Source organism: Quercus suber, unplaced genomic scaffold (assembly GCF_002906115.3).
Source record: "Quercus suber isolate HL8 unplaced genomic scaffold, Cork oak 2.0 scaffold_465, whole genome shotgun sequence".
NCBI classification, from domain to species: Eukaryota; Viridiplantae; Streptophyta; class Magnoliopsida; order Fagales; family Fagaceae; genus Quercus; species Quercus suber.
In genome coordinates, this window is record NW_027069916.1 from 187,939 (window position 1) to 200,628 (window position 12,690).

General features: G+C 34.1%; 2 protein-coding genes across 5 annotated transcripts; both read right to left on the bottom strand.

The window, feature by feature from the left end:
• Nucleotides 1-465: 465 nt before the first annotated feature.
• LOC112000509 (NDR1/HIN1-like protein 13) lies at nt 466-1,591 on the bottom strand. The gene has a single exon (XM_065762602.1). It carries the CDS (start codon nt 1,371-1,373, stop codon nt 540-542), a length of 834 nt encoding a protein of 277 aa, XP_065618674.1. The 5' UTR covers nt 1,374-1,591; the 3' UTR covers nt 466-539.
• Nucleotides 1,592-7,549: 5,958 nt separating this feature from the next.
• On the bottom strand, nt 7,550-12,326 carry LOC112000517 (uncharacterized). 4 transcript variants are annotated; one of them, XM_065762608.1, is made up of 9 exons: nt 11,995-12,326; nt 11,790-11,889; nt 11,532-11,685; nt 10,855-10,976; nt 10,622-10,743; nt 8,986-9,145; nt 8,413-8,541; nt 7,851-8,195; nt 7,550-7,764 (listed from the first exon to the last, which is right to left on the bottom strand). In XM_065762608.1, the coding sequence occupies exons 1-7, from the start codon at nt 12,146-12,148 to the stop codon at nt 8,514-8,516; spliced, it is 840 nt and encodes a 279-aa protein (XP_065618680.1). In that variant the 5' UTR covers nt 12,149-12,326; the 3' UTR covers nt 7,550-7,764; nt 7,851-8,195; nt 8,413-8,513. The 4 variants fall into 4 exon arrangements, with proteins under 4 accessions (XP_065618680.1, XP_065618679.1, XP_065618677.1 ...); XM_065762607.1 differs by having other exon boundaries at nt 7,851-8,011; nt 8,188-8,541; XM_065762605.1 differs by having other exon boundaries at nt 7,851-8,541.
• Nucleotides 12,327-12,690: the final 364 nt, after the last annotated feature.

Here is a 12,690-nt window from a genome sequence, read left to right on the forward strand (position 1 = left end):
AAAATGTTACTTTTAAATTTAGATTTAAGAGCCTTAATTGGTATATAAGTAATAAATTTTAAAATAATTAACAATAAACTCCATAATTTGATATATATTTTAAAACTAAACTCTAAATTATAGATGCACAAATGATTACTATAGAGCTAATTTTTTTTTTTTTTTTAGTTTAATCATTTTATAAGTTTAACCCATAAGTTGCACTTGAATTTTATCTAATTTCTAAAAATCATTACATGAAAGCTATAAGTGCAACTTTTGATAATGAAAAAAATTATAATACTGTTTATTCATTTATTAAATAAAATAAAATAAAAACCATATCAAATAAGCACTCACTATTGTATGATTTTAACGGATTTTATAAGATTAAAATCACACTTAATATTCACATGAGTGTTATTTTACTGTTCAAATTTGAGTGTTGTATATATAATATGTTTGTGTAGAAGACATATGAGCTAGTAAAAAAAAAAAAAAAAAAAAAAAAAGCAAACCGACAAATGGTTAATTAGTAAAATAACAATGTAATAACTAAACTAAAAGGTGAATTTCCAGATCTTGATCCGAAGATCTACCTTACATTTAGCGTCAACTACGGAAGCCACCGACGGAGTCTTGGATTTCGGTGCAACCCCTTTGATAGTCTGACACGTAACCCTAATCCCGACCTTCTTGCTGTTTAGCCCTCCCATCTTCACCTTCACTTCGGTGTCCATCTGAACCTTCATGGGCACCCCAGTTTTTCTCTTCAGATCCGATCTCAGAGAGGTCGCCGAATCCGTATCTAAGTCCTTTGACTCAGTCAGAACAGCTCTGAAGCTCGTCTCGTTGTTCTTGTTGCTCACAAAAGCTGGGATAGACCCATTAGCGAGTTGTACGGAGCTGGTGGAAAAGGCTGTGAGAGTGAACGGGTCGTAGAAAAACACGATGTGGGAGTTGGGATTTTTGGAAGTAAGCGTGAGGTTGAGTAACGAGTTCAGGTGGGAGGCTGAGGGGGAAGAGTCCGACGTGGCGGCGGTGAGGTTGAGCTTGGCAATGCGGAGAGAGTTGATGGAGAAGTGTGGCTTTTGTGGGTGGTAGAGGACGTAGAGAGCAGAGCCAGCTATGGCTAAGAGTAGAGCTAATGCGAGCAAAACAAGAATTGACCAAAAGCAGCAACAACAGCAGTTGATTCTGCGGCGGCGGCTGGGGCGGCGGTGATGATTGCCGTACTGGGGTTGTGGGCGGTAAGGGTAGCGGGGCTGCTGCTGTTGGGGTTTGGTGGTGGCGGCGGCGGCGGCCGGTGTGGTGGTTGTGGGAATTGGGGTGGTGGTGTTGTTGTTGTTGGTGGTGGTGATGGGCTTGGACGAAGGGTAAACTCTGTCAGTCATTTTGTCAAACAACAAATGAGCGAACTGAGAGAAGTGAGAATATATCTTTCTGTGTCTGTGGGCTTATCACAGTCACACGTTGCAGTCGCTCTTCTTCTCTTCTCTTCTCTTACACTCTGCGTGTGTCTGACTTGTATGTGATTGTGAAGCAGTGAAGGAAGGTTGTTTTTTCCTTTAACTTTGTGTGTGATCTGGGAATTGGACATCTTATTCTTATTTAGATCCTGCACGTAGAGTTTTTACTTTTTAGTCTTTAGCTTTTTTTTTTGTCTGTGGTGCTTGACATGTGAATGTGGGGTCCTATCTTGCTTGGTCTTCGGATCAAATGGTGGGAACGGATGACCATGTTTGCTTTTGATTAGAGAAAATTTTGGACGTAAGATTTACTTTTTAGTTTATGAATATGAATATTGATAAACATAATAAAAACTAATTGTGAAAATTCATGTGAATATTATATTATAACTTAATCTAAGTATATATATATATATATATATGTGTGTGTGTGTATGTGTGTGTGAAACTTTATTTTGAAGACTTGAACTCTGATTCTTGCGGATACAAATTTTTGGTATCACTTTTTATCTATTATCTTATGTTCAACCAAACATTACTTGTCATGTTTTGATTTTACTTTCTTTATAAAATAACTGAAGTTTAAAATGAAAAACTGTCATTAGGGGTGTCCAGACCCGGAGACCCACTCAACCCGGCCAACCCGCCTGTGTTCGACCCGCCGCCACCCGATCCGACGACTCCAGCGGTCGGACGCGGGTTCCAAACTCGCCAACCCAACCCCACACGGGTCGGTTGTCAGTTTTTCCTTTCGAAACCTGTGACACCCGACCTGAACCGAGGTCTTTCTCTTTCTGACGAGTTATTACGAATTTCCTCACCATTTTCAGCGAAATCAGGTCCAGATCCTTCGAGATCCGGCGAGATATTGCCGTTATCCGATGAAATCTGGGCCAGATCTCGACGGATCCGGCCAAATTTAGGCTTGATCTCGCCAAAGCAGGCCAGATTTCGGCCCAGGTGATAAAACCCAAGACCGACCCGAATCAACCCGAAATCGACGAGACCCAAGCCGAAAAATCCGACCAGATCTCCGGGTTCGTTTCCGGTCAATTTTTTATCCACCCGCCTCATTCGGGTCGAGTCCGGGTTGGGCACAAACCCGACTCGGCTCAACCCGTGGACACCCCTAGCTGTCATACACATGAAAAGTGATTGATAAAATATAAAGTGGTATACAAAAAGTGATACAGAAGATTTGCATTCGACTCTTGCCACTCACTCCACAAGAATTTTGTACTTGTGAAGTAGCCATCACATCAAAAATTTGCAATCGTGTATATCATATTTTTGGAACTTGGAAACTTGGAATCCAAAAACTCAAATTTCTATTACAAAAAATTACAATAATTTCTTTTGATTTATATGGAAAAAATAGTGAAGTTCAATTTTTTATAAAAATTATTATTCCATCTCCTAGATTTCTGATAAACAAAATAAATATAATATACAAATATATTTTCTCCTTAATTATCCAATTGAACATTCCTAATCTTATGCAAAAAATAAATGAATAAATAAACATTCCTATTCATCATTCATCACATAATCAATTAGAGAGGTGATGGGAATTGGAAATGAAGAATTGATTTGGCATCACAAAGGAAATGTAAAAATGGCATAAAAGGAAATATAAATAGGTATAAAGACATAAGTCAAACAGCAAGGCTTGGTTTATTATGGCCAACCGATAAAAAATAACGACACAGGTTGGCAAATTTTTATATGGTAGATCTCAAACTACCAAATCACTACCCATAAAGGCAAATAGAACTCCCACCGACGACCCTTGGGCCCTTGATAATTGTTCCAAATTTTGGCTTTGCTTTTGGTTGTACTCGTGTGACTAATTTGCTAACTAATCTCACTCAATAATTGCATTAACTTGACTCCAAAGTCAAATAATTAGTTAATAATTACCCTATTAATAATGCTGCTTTCGAGGTTGAAACTTTTTTTTTTTGGGGGTGAAATTTCGAGGTTGAAACTTGAAAGTATGGCTAGCTGAGCATTGTGATTACTGTGATTACAATTTAGTTAGAACTTAGAAGTGGCTTATATCATACTCCAACCAAATTCGTACCGCAACGCAACCATCTCTTTAACCTACAACAATAATCTCACAATGTCTTACAAGTTACAACTCATCAAATTAAAACTCATCACATAGATTAACTACCCTAATTTTTCCTAAATAATAATAATAATAATAATAATAACAATAATAACAACAAAGTTGCTCACACAACATTTTCATAACAATGTTTAGGTAATAAGTTGTTAATGATAAATAATAAAAAGAAAAGTGATGTCATTGGTCTATCTGTATGATAGATTAATGTCATTGTCATTTAGGTTTTATTATGAAACTGTTGTACATATTAGCACTAATGAAAATAAATGGCAAAAAAGAAAAAGTGAGGACACTTAGCATCAAGAGAGAAAGTAATATGACTATACAAGTATTTTGGGATAATAATAGGATGTGTATAAAAATATTAAATTGCATATAAAAAATCATATATATATATATATAGAGAGAGAGAGAGAGAGAGAGAGAGAGAGAGAGAGAGTCTCGCCAAGGTGGAGTAAGATGGGATGAGATAGGTAAAATTTATCGCATCATTTGACTTCTTTATTTAAGGTGAGATAAATGCTCATGAGACAGACTGGTTAAATTAGGAAAAGGCTGATGCATTTTACATCCCAATAAAGTTTAAGATTTGTTTAAACTTATATATAAGACTTTTTTTTTTAGAAAAAAAAATAATGTTAAAATTTAAGGATTAAAATGATTAAAAAACGAACATAAATGATCATTCCACCAAACTATAAATAAAATAAAATAAAAAAACAATAAATTTAAAGTTACAATAAAATTTCACAAAATAGAAAGTTTAGACGTAGTCAGGGCTGGCTGAATGGCAGAGCAAGAGACATGGTCATCTAAGGCCCCATGTAAAAAAAAAAAAAAACGGCTCCCAAATTTTAACCAAAAGGGTTATTTATAATCAATAAATAAAATAATATTTTTTTTCAGATAAAAAAATAAAAAATAGAGAAAAATGCAATGTTTACAATATTTTTTATAACACTTTTGCAACTAATGTTTAGTAGTAGGTTGTTACAGCCTGTTATTGAAGGCAAAAAAATAATTATAGCAATATTTTCAAATAGAAAACAAAAAGCAACTTAAAACCTAAGATTTATTGTAAAAAATATCGTGAATGTTGCACTTCTAAAAAAAATAAGAATAATAATAAGAGCTTAGTTAGCAAACTTTTACTAGTCCTCTTCTAAGTCTACCATTAATACCACTCTTTTACTTACCATTATAAATTTGTCACATCAATAAGTATGAAAAATTTTGTCAAATTTTTTCTGTTTATAAAATTTAAAAAAAAAAAAGAAAAAAAATCTACATAATTAATATTAATTAGTAATAATTTTACATCTAAAATAAGATAATCAATTTTCGTTTTAACCCCCAATTACATCGGGCCGCCCCTGAATAGAGTAAAATGAAAGACCAAACTCAAAATGCATGATGTGTTTCACATTGAACTGCCGACACTGAATAGATCTTGAAAATGTGGTGATGATAGTACTAGTGGGTAACACAGTTGTTTTATATTATTATTTTTATTTTTATATATGCATGCACTCCTCATTAAATTGTGCACCAACGCAGAAACAGCAGCAAAAGCAAAAGCAACAACAAAAAGTGAGCAAGATACAAGAAAAGGTGCGGACCAACAACAGAACAGGGAATATCATGTTAGGCCTAAATGGTGCAATACTGCAATGTTGAAATTTATATTATTATGGTGGGTCGTGAGTCCTGACTTGACCCAATTCTCATATAATTTCTTTAAAAAATGAGAAAGGTTGATGGATGTCTTAAAAATATTAATTTAATAAATATTTTTGAAATTATTTTATTAGAAAAAAATAAATTAATCTTTTGATAATTTTTTTATATTTTTCATGAAACTTTGTATCAAAATTTTCTTAAAATTATTTATTAAAAATTGCCCTAAAAGATAAGATTTAAACATATATAAGCTCTGTTTGGTTTGTTCACGTTTGCGTCTGTGACTCTATGCTTTCTCTCTTATGCGTTTTTGGCCTTTTTTTTTTTTTTTTTAAGTCCAGCGCTTCTTGCACTGTTCATGGGACATGAACAATGCATTCGAGCTTATCTACAGTAACCTCTATGTGAACAGTAATTCAGAATTTTTTTTTATTGTTTTCAATTTTTAGCAAAATAAGCGATATCCAAGCGCACACATAGTGTCATACCTCTTATCTTTCTTGCCGAAAGGGGAAAGTCCAAGTTCGAGTCCTGTGGGCATGTGCCATCTTTATTGTAGCAGCAGCAGTAACAACAACAATAAAATATTAAGGGGAAAAAAAAATCAATAGGTTTCTTTTTTATTTAGAAGGGTTTGATCTTAGGATGCTTATTTGACAATTTTTTTTTCTTTATCAAATGAACTAAGTAAAATTCACTCCAACAATAATTTTTATTGTTATGAAGATAGTTTTTTTTTTTTTTTTTTTTTTGGTTTCCTACAGTGTTTCCTCAAAACTTTCAACCAGAGACTATAATGACACGAATGTCATTGCTCTTAATGCTACCAAAGTAGACCGAATGGAATGAATTAGACCAAGTGGGCCAAAATGAACCGAAGTTGATTAAGTTGAACCGAAATGCTACACTGAAGTGGTTCAACATGAGTTATAAATTGATAAGCCCAAAATGAAAAGGCTTTCCAAGATGCCCTTTAAAAATAGTACATTCAAGATGGTCTTCCATTTCATAGATCACAAGTATTCATAACTACAGACCGTAAATAAATTTTATAAAGAAATTTGTAGTTACGTTTTTCATCATCATTTTGATAAAGCAACCATTTCGCTTACATTCATCCTGGAGACCTTGCAACTAGAAAATGATGCAGGACAAAACATAACCTTGTAACATGGAAATTTATAAAAAATAAAAATAAAAAATAAAAAAAAAAAAACAGAAAAATAAAGATAGAAGACATAAGAGTCAGCATCTAGGCTTTGCTTTGGAGTCACTAAACAAAAAAAAAACACCAATAGGAGCTAGATTCTAAAAAAATTAATAAAGAACAATACGAACTGTACAAACATTAGATACATCAAGGAAAGGATAGGCACCAGTAGGACCAACGAATCATCCAAAATTTAAAAAGATTTAGATTAATGTTTATACTTTATAACAATCTAAATCTATCTAGCATGAATGTGCAATTGTTGAAATCCCGGTACAAATAGTGAAAATACAAAAGCAATGGTGAAATACAAAAGCTTAGAACTGATCAAGTAACTGCAGTCATTAACAATTGAATAAAATAGGATGTTACAAGTTTACAACAAATAATGAAATTCAAAAGCTTAGAACTGCTTAAGCAACTTGCAAACATTAATGACAGAATTCAATGGAAAGTTACAGCCAGTTGCATTCTTTATTATTTATACTACAAGTTACACATATAAAGACTGAAAATCTATAGAACTGAATTGTAAAGATGCACAATTATATATACTAATATACAACAACAAGAAGCTTTAATCTCAAACTTTTTGTGTTAGATTTGCAACAAATTAGTTAAGGTCAGCCACATTTATTCTTTTCTTCCAAGGGCTATTATTTATAGAGGTAAATAAATTAATTCTATATAGAAATGCATTTTCTTGGAGCCACATGCAAAGTGGCTAAAAAGTTTAAGGACAAAGCTTTTCTACAAATTGGGTTAGAAGAATCTCCTCCAACCAATGATGTGAAAAACTATCCCAATGTATTAAATCACATAACTCATTAAATTATTTAAACAAGTTATATGATTTATTAAATAGATCATGTGACTAAAAATACACATGAATGGTTGCTTGAATCAACACGTAATAGGTTGGAGGAATTTTCCTGAAACCAGTTTCTATCCAAACTTTAAACGTGTTAAAACATAGATATGACGTACGCACAAGGACATGCATCTAGTCGACAATCCACATGCAAATGCCAACACATTTGACCACTAATCTAGATCCATGACAATGTACAGAAGATCTATTGAAAATGCACGTTGAAGCATGCCTTGGTTGTCATGTAATGAAACCGAGAGTGATCAAATCTCATCATTGCCTTTGATGCTCGAAAATTGTATTCAACATTACTTGGCAGATCATAGTAGAATTTAGTACAACATATCATGGCAAACAAACTCAAAAGTTACAAAATATTGGAAGTATGATCTTCTCTGACAACTTTGATGTCTCCTTAAACCTGAAACCAATCATAATACACCACATTACAATCTGAAAGTCATAGTCATTAGAAATTCATTAAAATAGAAGAAGAAACGATTATACCTTCTCCGACTGATTAATTCCCCCTCCATGCAATGATTGGCATGCTGTGAGTTAAAATGGAAAGTAGAAAATCCACTTACAGCGGCACAAAGCAGAAAAGGTGTCAACCATTGCTTCTGAAAACCTACACTGTAATTAAGGGCACTGGTTTTCTACAGTTCCTACATGCCAGCAATTACTAAGTTGTCACCAACCACGAGGTGAGTGCAATTCACCACAAATTAGACAAGGAATAAATGAAGAAAACCGTCAATATGCTTTCTAATTTTTTTTCAAAAATGACAGCTACAATCTCATTCCATGATCTGGTACTCAGCGGATTGGCAGTTGGCATTACCTATTGTCCTGCAGCAGTAACCTCTGTTGAGAGCAAGATGAGAGAACGAGCCTCCTATGCAAAATTGAGGCCGCACAAAAGCATACAATTTCCTTTCCAGCGCAGTTTTGATTTTAAACAAGCAAAAAAAACTTAGTGCTGGACAGCAATGAGGGAGAAAGATTTGTTGATTCCATATCAGCACTGTTGTTCTTGGCAAAAAAGGATGATAAAACCACTCATTACCTCCAATAATCTAATCCTCCACTGAAAAATTCCCAGGTTTCCACTTATTAGATAATGCACTACATAAGCCTTCATTGGTCATTTACTCATTCCAACTCTCTTCATGGACGTTCTTTATGATCGCCTAATCTGTCGTAAATCCCAATAACATGTTAGATCAAGGAATATCACGTTTGTTTAAGGTATCAGCAAGTACATATAATCACAACAGTGCTGCATATAAGAACAATATAACAAAGAAGCAATTTGACCTTTTCTCTATACGGTAATTAGTCAATAGTTATCAAGTGAAGTAAAAAAGTAAATATACAAGTAAATTCAAAAATTTTATTTTCAAAATGGGAGTTGGAATAACAAACCAGGGTAAGGATCATCAAAGGCCCACTGGCCAATCGGGCCCACTCTTTTTCCAAAAAGACCAAAAAAGGTGATCACACCCTTGATATCACAAATTTGTTGTTTAATTAAATGGGCTAACAATTAAAAAACACTAAAATCGAATAATTTCAGTTCCATGAGACACTAAAATGCCCACAAAACAATTTGTTTAACTTAATAGCTAAACTAAAGTACCTTTGAAATTTCATGTTTCTATACATGAGCATTATACTCAGCAGAACAGGGACCATTGCTAAACATAAATGCTCCAATGAGTGCCCACTGATAATGTAACGATTTACACGGTATATTTTCCTGTCAGCAACACCTTCAAATTTGGCTAGAACATGTATTCCTGGAACAAAGTGTTGCCAGATTTTAAATAAACCAACAACCTCATGGGTAACGCATGACAAATATATTGACAAGATAATAGACATATCAGAATTCATAATTTCATAACTCTAATTAATTCCTCAGAAAAATATTATGACAGACCACAATTATTATTATTATTATTATTATTATTTTGTTGATGAGAAACTAACCAGAAAAATTTATCAAATAGAAAAAGGAAGAACAAAAAGAAGAAATTGAAATAACCAAAAAAACAGACAGATTCAAATCAAATGGAAGCTATTATTCACCCAGAAATGCATGCAAAGAAGAAGAAAGGAAAAGAATAGGAAATTAGTGAACATCAGTTTCCAGGGGTCTGAAAGCAAACTTCAGTACATCCTTCTAATTACCAGAAAAGAAATCATTTCCTATGAATTGAGCAAGTGCCCTAGAGCACTAAACAAGAGCTAAATCTAAATTTTGTCAACCAAGAAACTGATACTTCCAGCAAAATCAAATCATTGCTGCATACGCCCTCCAATTACTCCAAGAATAAAAATTCACCTTTTCTTTTACGACGTGGAACTTCACATAAAAACTCCCCTTTTCTTTTCCTTACAGATTTACATTAAAGTAAAATATCCTCTAAAACTGAAAAATGCTCAATAAAGAATCACTTTATGCTTATCAGAATGTAAGACAGAAGTCTTGAGGCTCCTCCTGGTGGGTTAATTCCTAGTAATTAGAACTATGCTAGAACTTCCATGAACTAATTTAACTTAGAGAACCGGATTTATACGACAAAAATTCAATCATTTCAACCATCCTCCACACGTGACATTATATATAGTTTTATACAAATATCTTGCAGGAGGCAAAATGGCCAACTAAAGCAGGGAGAGAAGGGTTTTTTTTTTTTTTTTTTTTTTTTTTTTTTGGGGGGTGGGGGGGGGGGTGGTGTGGGGGGAGGAGTTACCAAAACAGTCGACATCTCCTACAAAAAGCTTCCGCCTCATTCTCATTTAAACTTTCCTAAGGGCATCATTGGACACATTCAAGTAATTCAATTCTTCTGAAAGTTAAAATGCCACTGAAAAAAGTTCTATTGTAACTGATTCGTGCACCTAATTATATTCTAATAGTAAATTCAGGTTTAATGATGATTGGTTTTAAAGAAATAGGTTTTAACTTGTGTTTTATGCGCATTAATATACATGTATATGTATTTATACAACAAACATTATGCTCCAGTAGCTTGTCAGACATTTCTACCAATACCAATGAATTTCCACAGAAGTATTTGTTCACACTGTTCCTCAATAGGCATCTTAATTACTATATTTCTTTAGAAATAATTTTCCCTTCATTTAAGTTGCTCAATAACCAAATGGTTGCAGGAATTTCCCAGGGCAATACTGTGAAAATAAGTGGCTTGCCATGCTTAACATATAAGATGCAATACAGAAAATAAATATTGCAAGGACAGTTATACCTGCCGCAAAAAGCCAATATCTTGAGTGAGTATATTTAGGTCGGAACACATACATCATTCCTGGAATGGCTACCGATGGAATCAACTGGAATGCCATGCACAACCGAAGATCATTATATTTTCTGCAGCCAACTAACAATATTCAGCAGAGAACTTAGGCATATTTCAAAGCATACACACTTGAAGAAATTAGACAAAAAGAATGCATACTAAAAGGAGGGCAAATAACTTACATTCCGTAAGCTGTGCTAAGAAAAGCAAATGAAATGAGGGCAAATAGAGAACTTAATCCAATCTTCTCCCCCATTCTTTCCACTATAAAACTAGAGAAAAGTGAGGAGTACGCAATCATCATCTGCACATAATGATGTACTATAACATGAGTCATGACCAAAACAAAAATAATAAAAAAGAACATCAAAATTAGGAATCCTTGAGGTTAGGTCCTACATATTTTTTTCCTTTTTAAGCCATCGATTACTCCATATGATTGCTCAAAAACTGAAGAGGGATTTTATGTTGGCATTTTTGTGACAATCTGCTGTTTGTTTCTGAAATAATAAAACAGGAAAAAATCTTACCTATAAACTCACCTAATCTAGGACAATCATTAGGCACAGATTTTTTTATGCTTCTCTAATTTTTTGTTTACCACGGATACAAGAAGCTCCACGATGATTACTCTTTTTGTAGGCAGGATTTGAACCCAAGTCCCTTATTCAAGGGCAAAAGAGTTTATTAGGGGAGCTAACTGATTTGAAACTCAATTGGGTGCACTATAGTGGAGGCCTTTCGTTACTAGAAAGTAATAAACAATCAACATCGTCATACTTTCTTTTATCTAAAATTTTTAGAAATCAAACATAGGAAAAAATAAATTTAAAAAAAAAAGTAATGCAAACAACTAAACTTGATAGTGCTGTAACAGTATAGTAATGCTAACCGGAAACGTGTCCCACATTACTCTATTGTCATCTGGCTTCAAATGATAATAAGCAGACCCAAAAGCCACCCCTGCTGTTCCTGCATAGAATAGCGCCCATCCCCATAGCTCTCCTCGCAAACTACACCAAATGCATTTCCAAACAAAACCCATAAATATAATCACCAAAAAGAACAACACCAACAAAAACAATCACACAAAAAGGATCAAAAAGATGACCAATACATTATGTTAAAAAAGTTCCTTTGGAGACAGAGAACAAAACCCAGAACACCCACAACCAAAAATGGGAAATTTGTAATCACATTCAACGTATTAGGCACTCCTGTCAAACACCCAGATAACAAAACCACACAAATTAGCCAAAAAACCAAGCAATTACAACTATAAAGAAACATATAGAGAAATGGGTAATGTAGTGTTTGGTTACCGAGAAAATTGCGCATGTCAGCATAAAGATGGTGCTTTGGAGAGAGAGGGATTTTGGGAGTGGCAAACATGAGGCAAAGCCAACAAAGCAATGCTCCTCCCCATATCCGAGTTCTCTTCCCACTCATAAGCTGTTGTTTCACCACCCACCCCATCACCTTTCTGTGTGTATTTTTGTGTATGTTATTAGAGAGAGAGAGAGAGAGAGAGGGACAGTAAAAATCTGCACTTTCTTATTTGTTTTTCACAAAGTTATCTTTTTCCTGTCCCTTTGCGCACTGCTGGTTCTGCGCTTTCTGATATTCGAATGTCGTTGTTCTTTTCATATTCCTTTTTCTTTTCTTTTCTTTTTTCTTTTTTTTTGGGTTAAATGCTACGCACACCCAATTCTCGTATCACTTTTAAAATAGGGTAAAATGTAAAATTAACCTTTTAAGTTTTTACAAATTTTATTTCAATCTTCTAATTTAATTTTCATCATTTCAGTGATTTAACTTTCAAGTTTATTCTAAGTAAATTGTAAAGTATACCCCTGTAAGGAGGTGGGCCTGGATTGGGGTATTGGGCAAATTCTTGCCGCACTAGGCCCGAGTTGTTTCTGGGTGAGGAGTCGGGATCGGCCCAATTGGAGCACACCTTGGCCCGGCTTGTGCGCAAACGTTGAGTCCAAGTTATCCTCTGTTTATGCCGCAGAAGA

Excerpts from the sequence above, each read along its gene's own strand:
- LOC112000509 (XM_065762602.1), bottom strand. The coding sequence starts at position 1,373 with ATGACTGACAGAGTTTACCCTTCGTCCAAGCCCATCACCACCACCAAC.
- LOC112000517 (XM_065762608.1), bottom strand. The coding sequence starts at position 12,148 with ATGGGGTGGGTGGTGAAACAACAGCTTATGAGTGGGAAGAGAACTCGG. Across the intron at positions 11,890-11,994 it reads TGACATGCGCAATTTTCTCG|GAGTGCCTAATACGTTGAAT; the intron begins GTAACCAAACAC and ends GGTGTTTGACAG. Across the intron at positions 10,977-11,531 it reads TACTGTTACAGCACTATCAA|ATGATGATTGCGTACTCCTC; the intron begins GTTTAGTTGTTT and ends CATTATGTGCAG.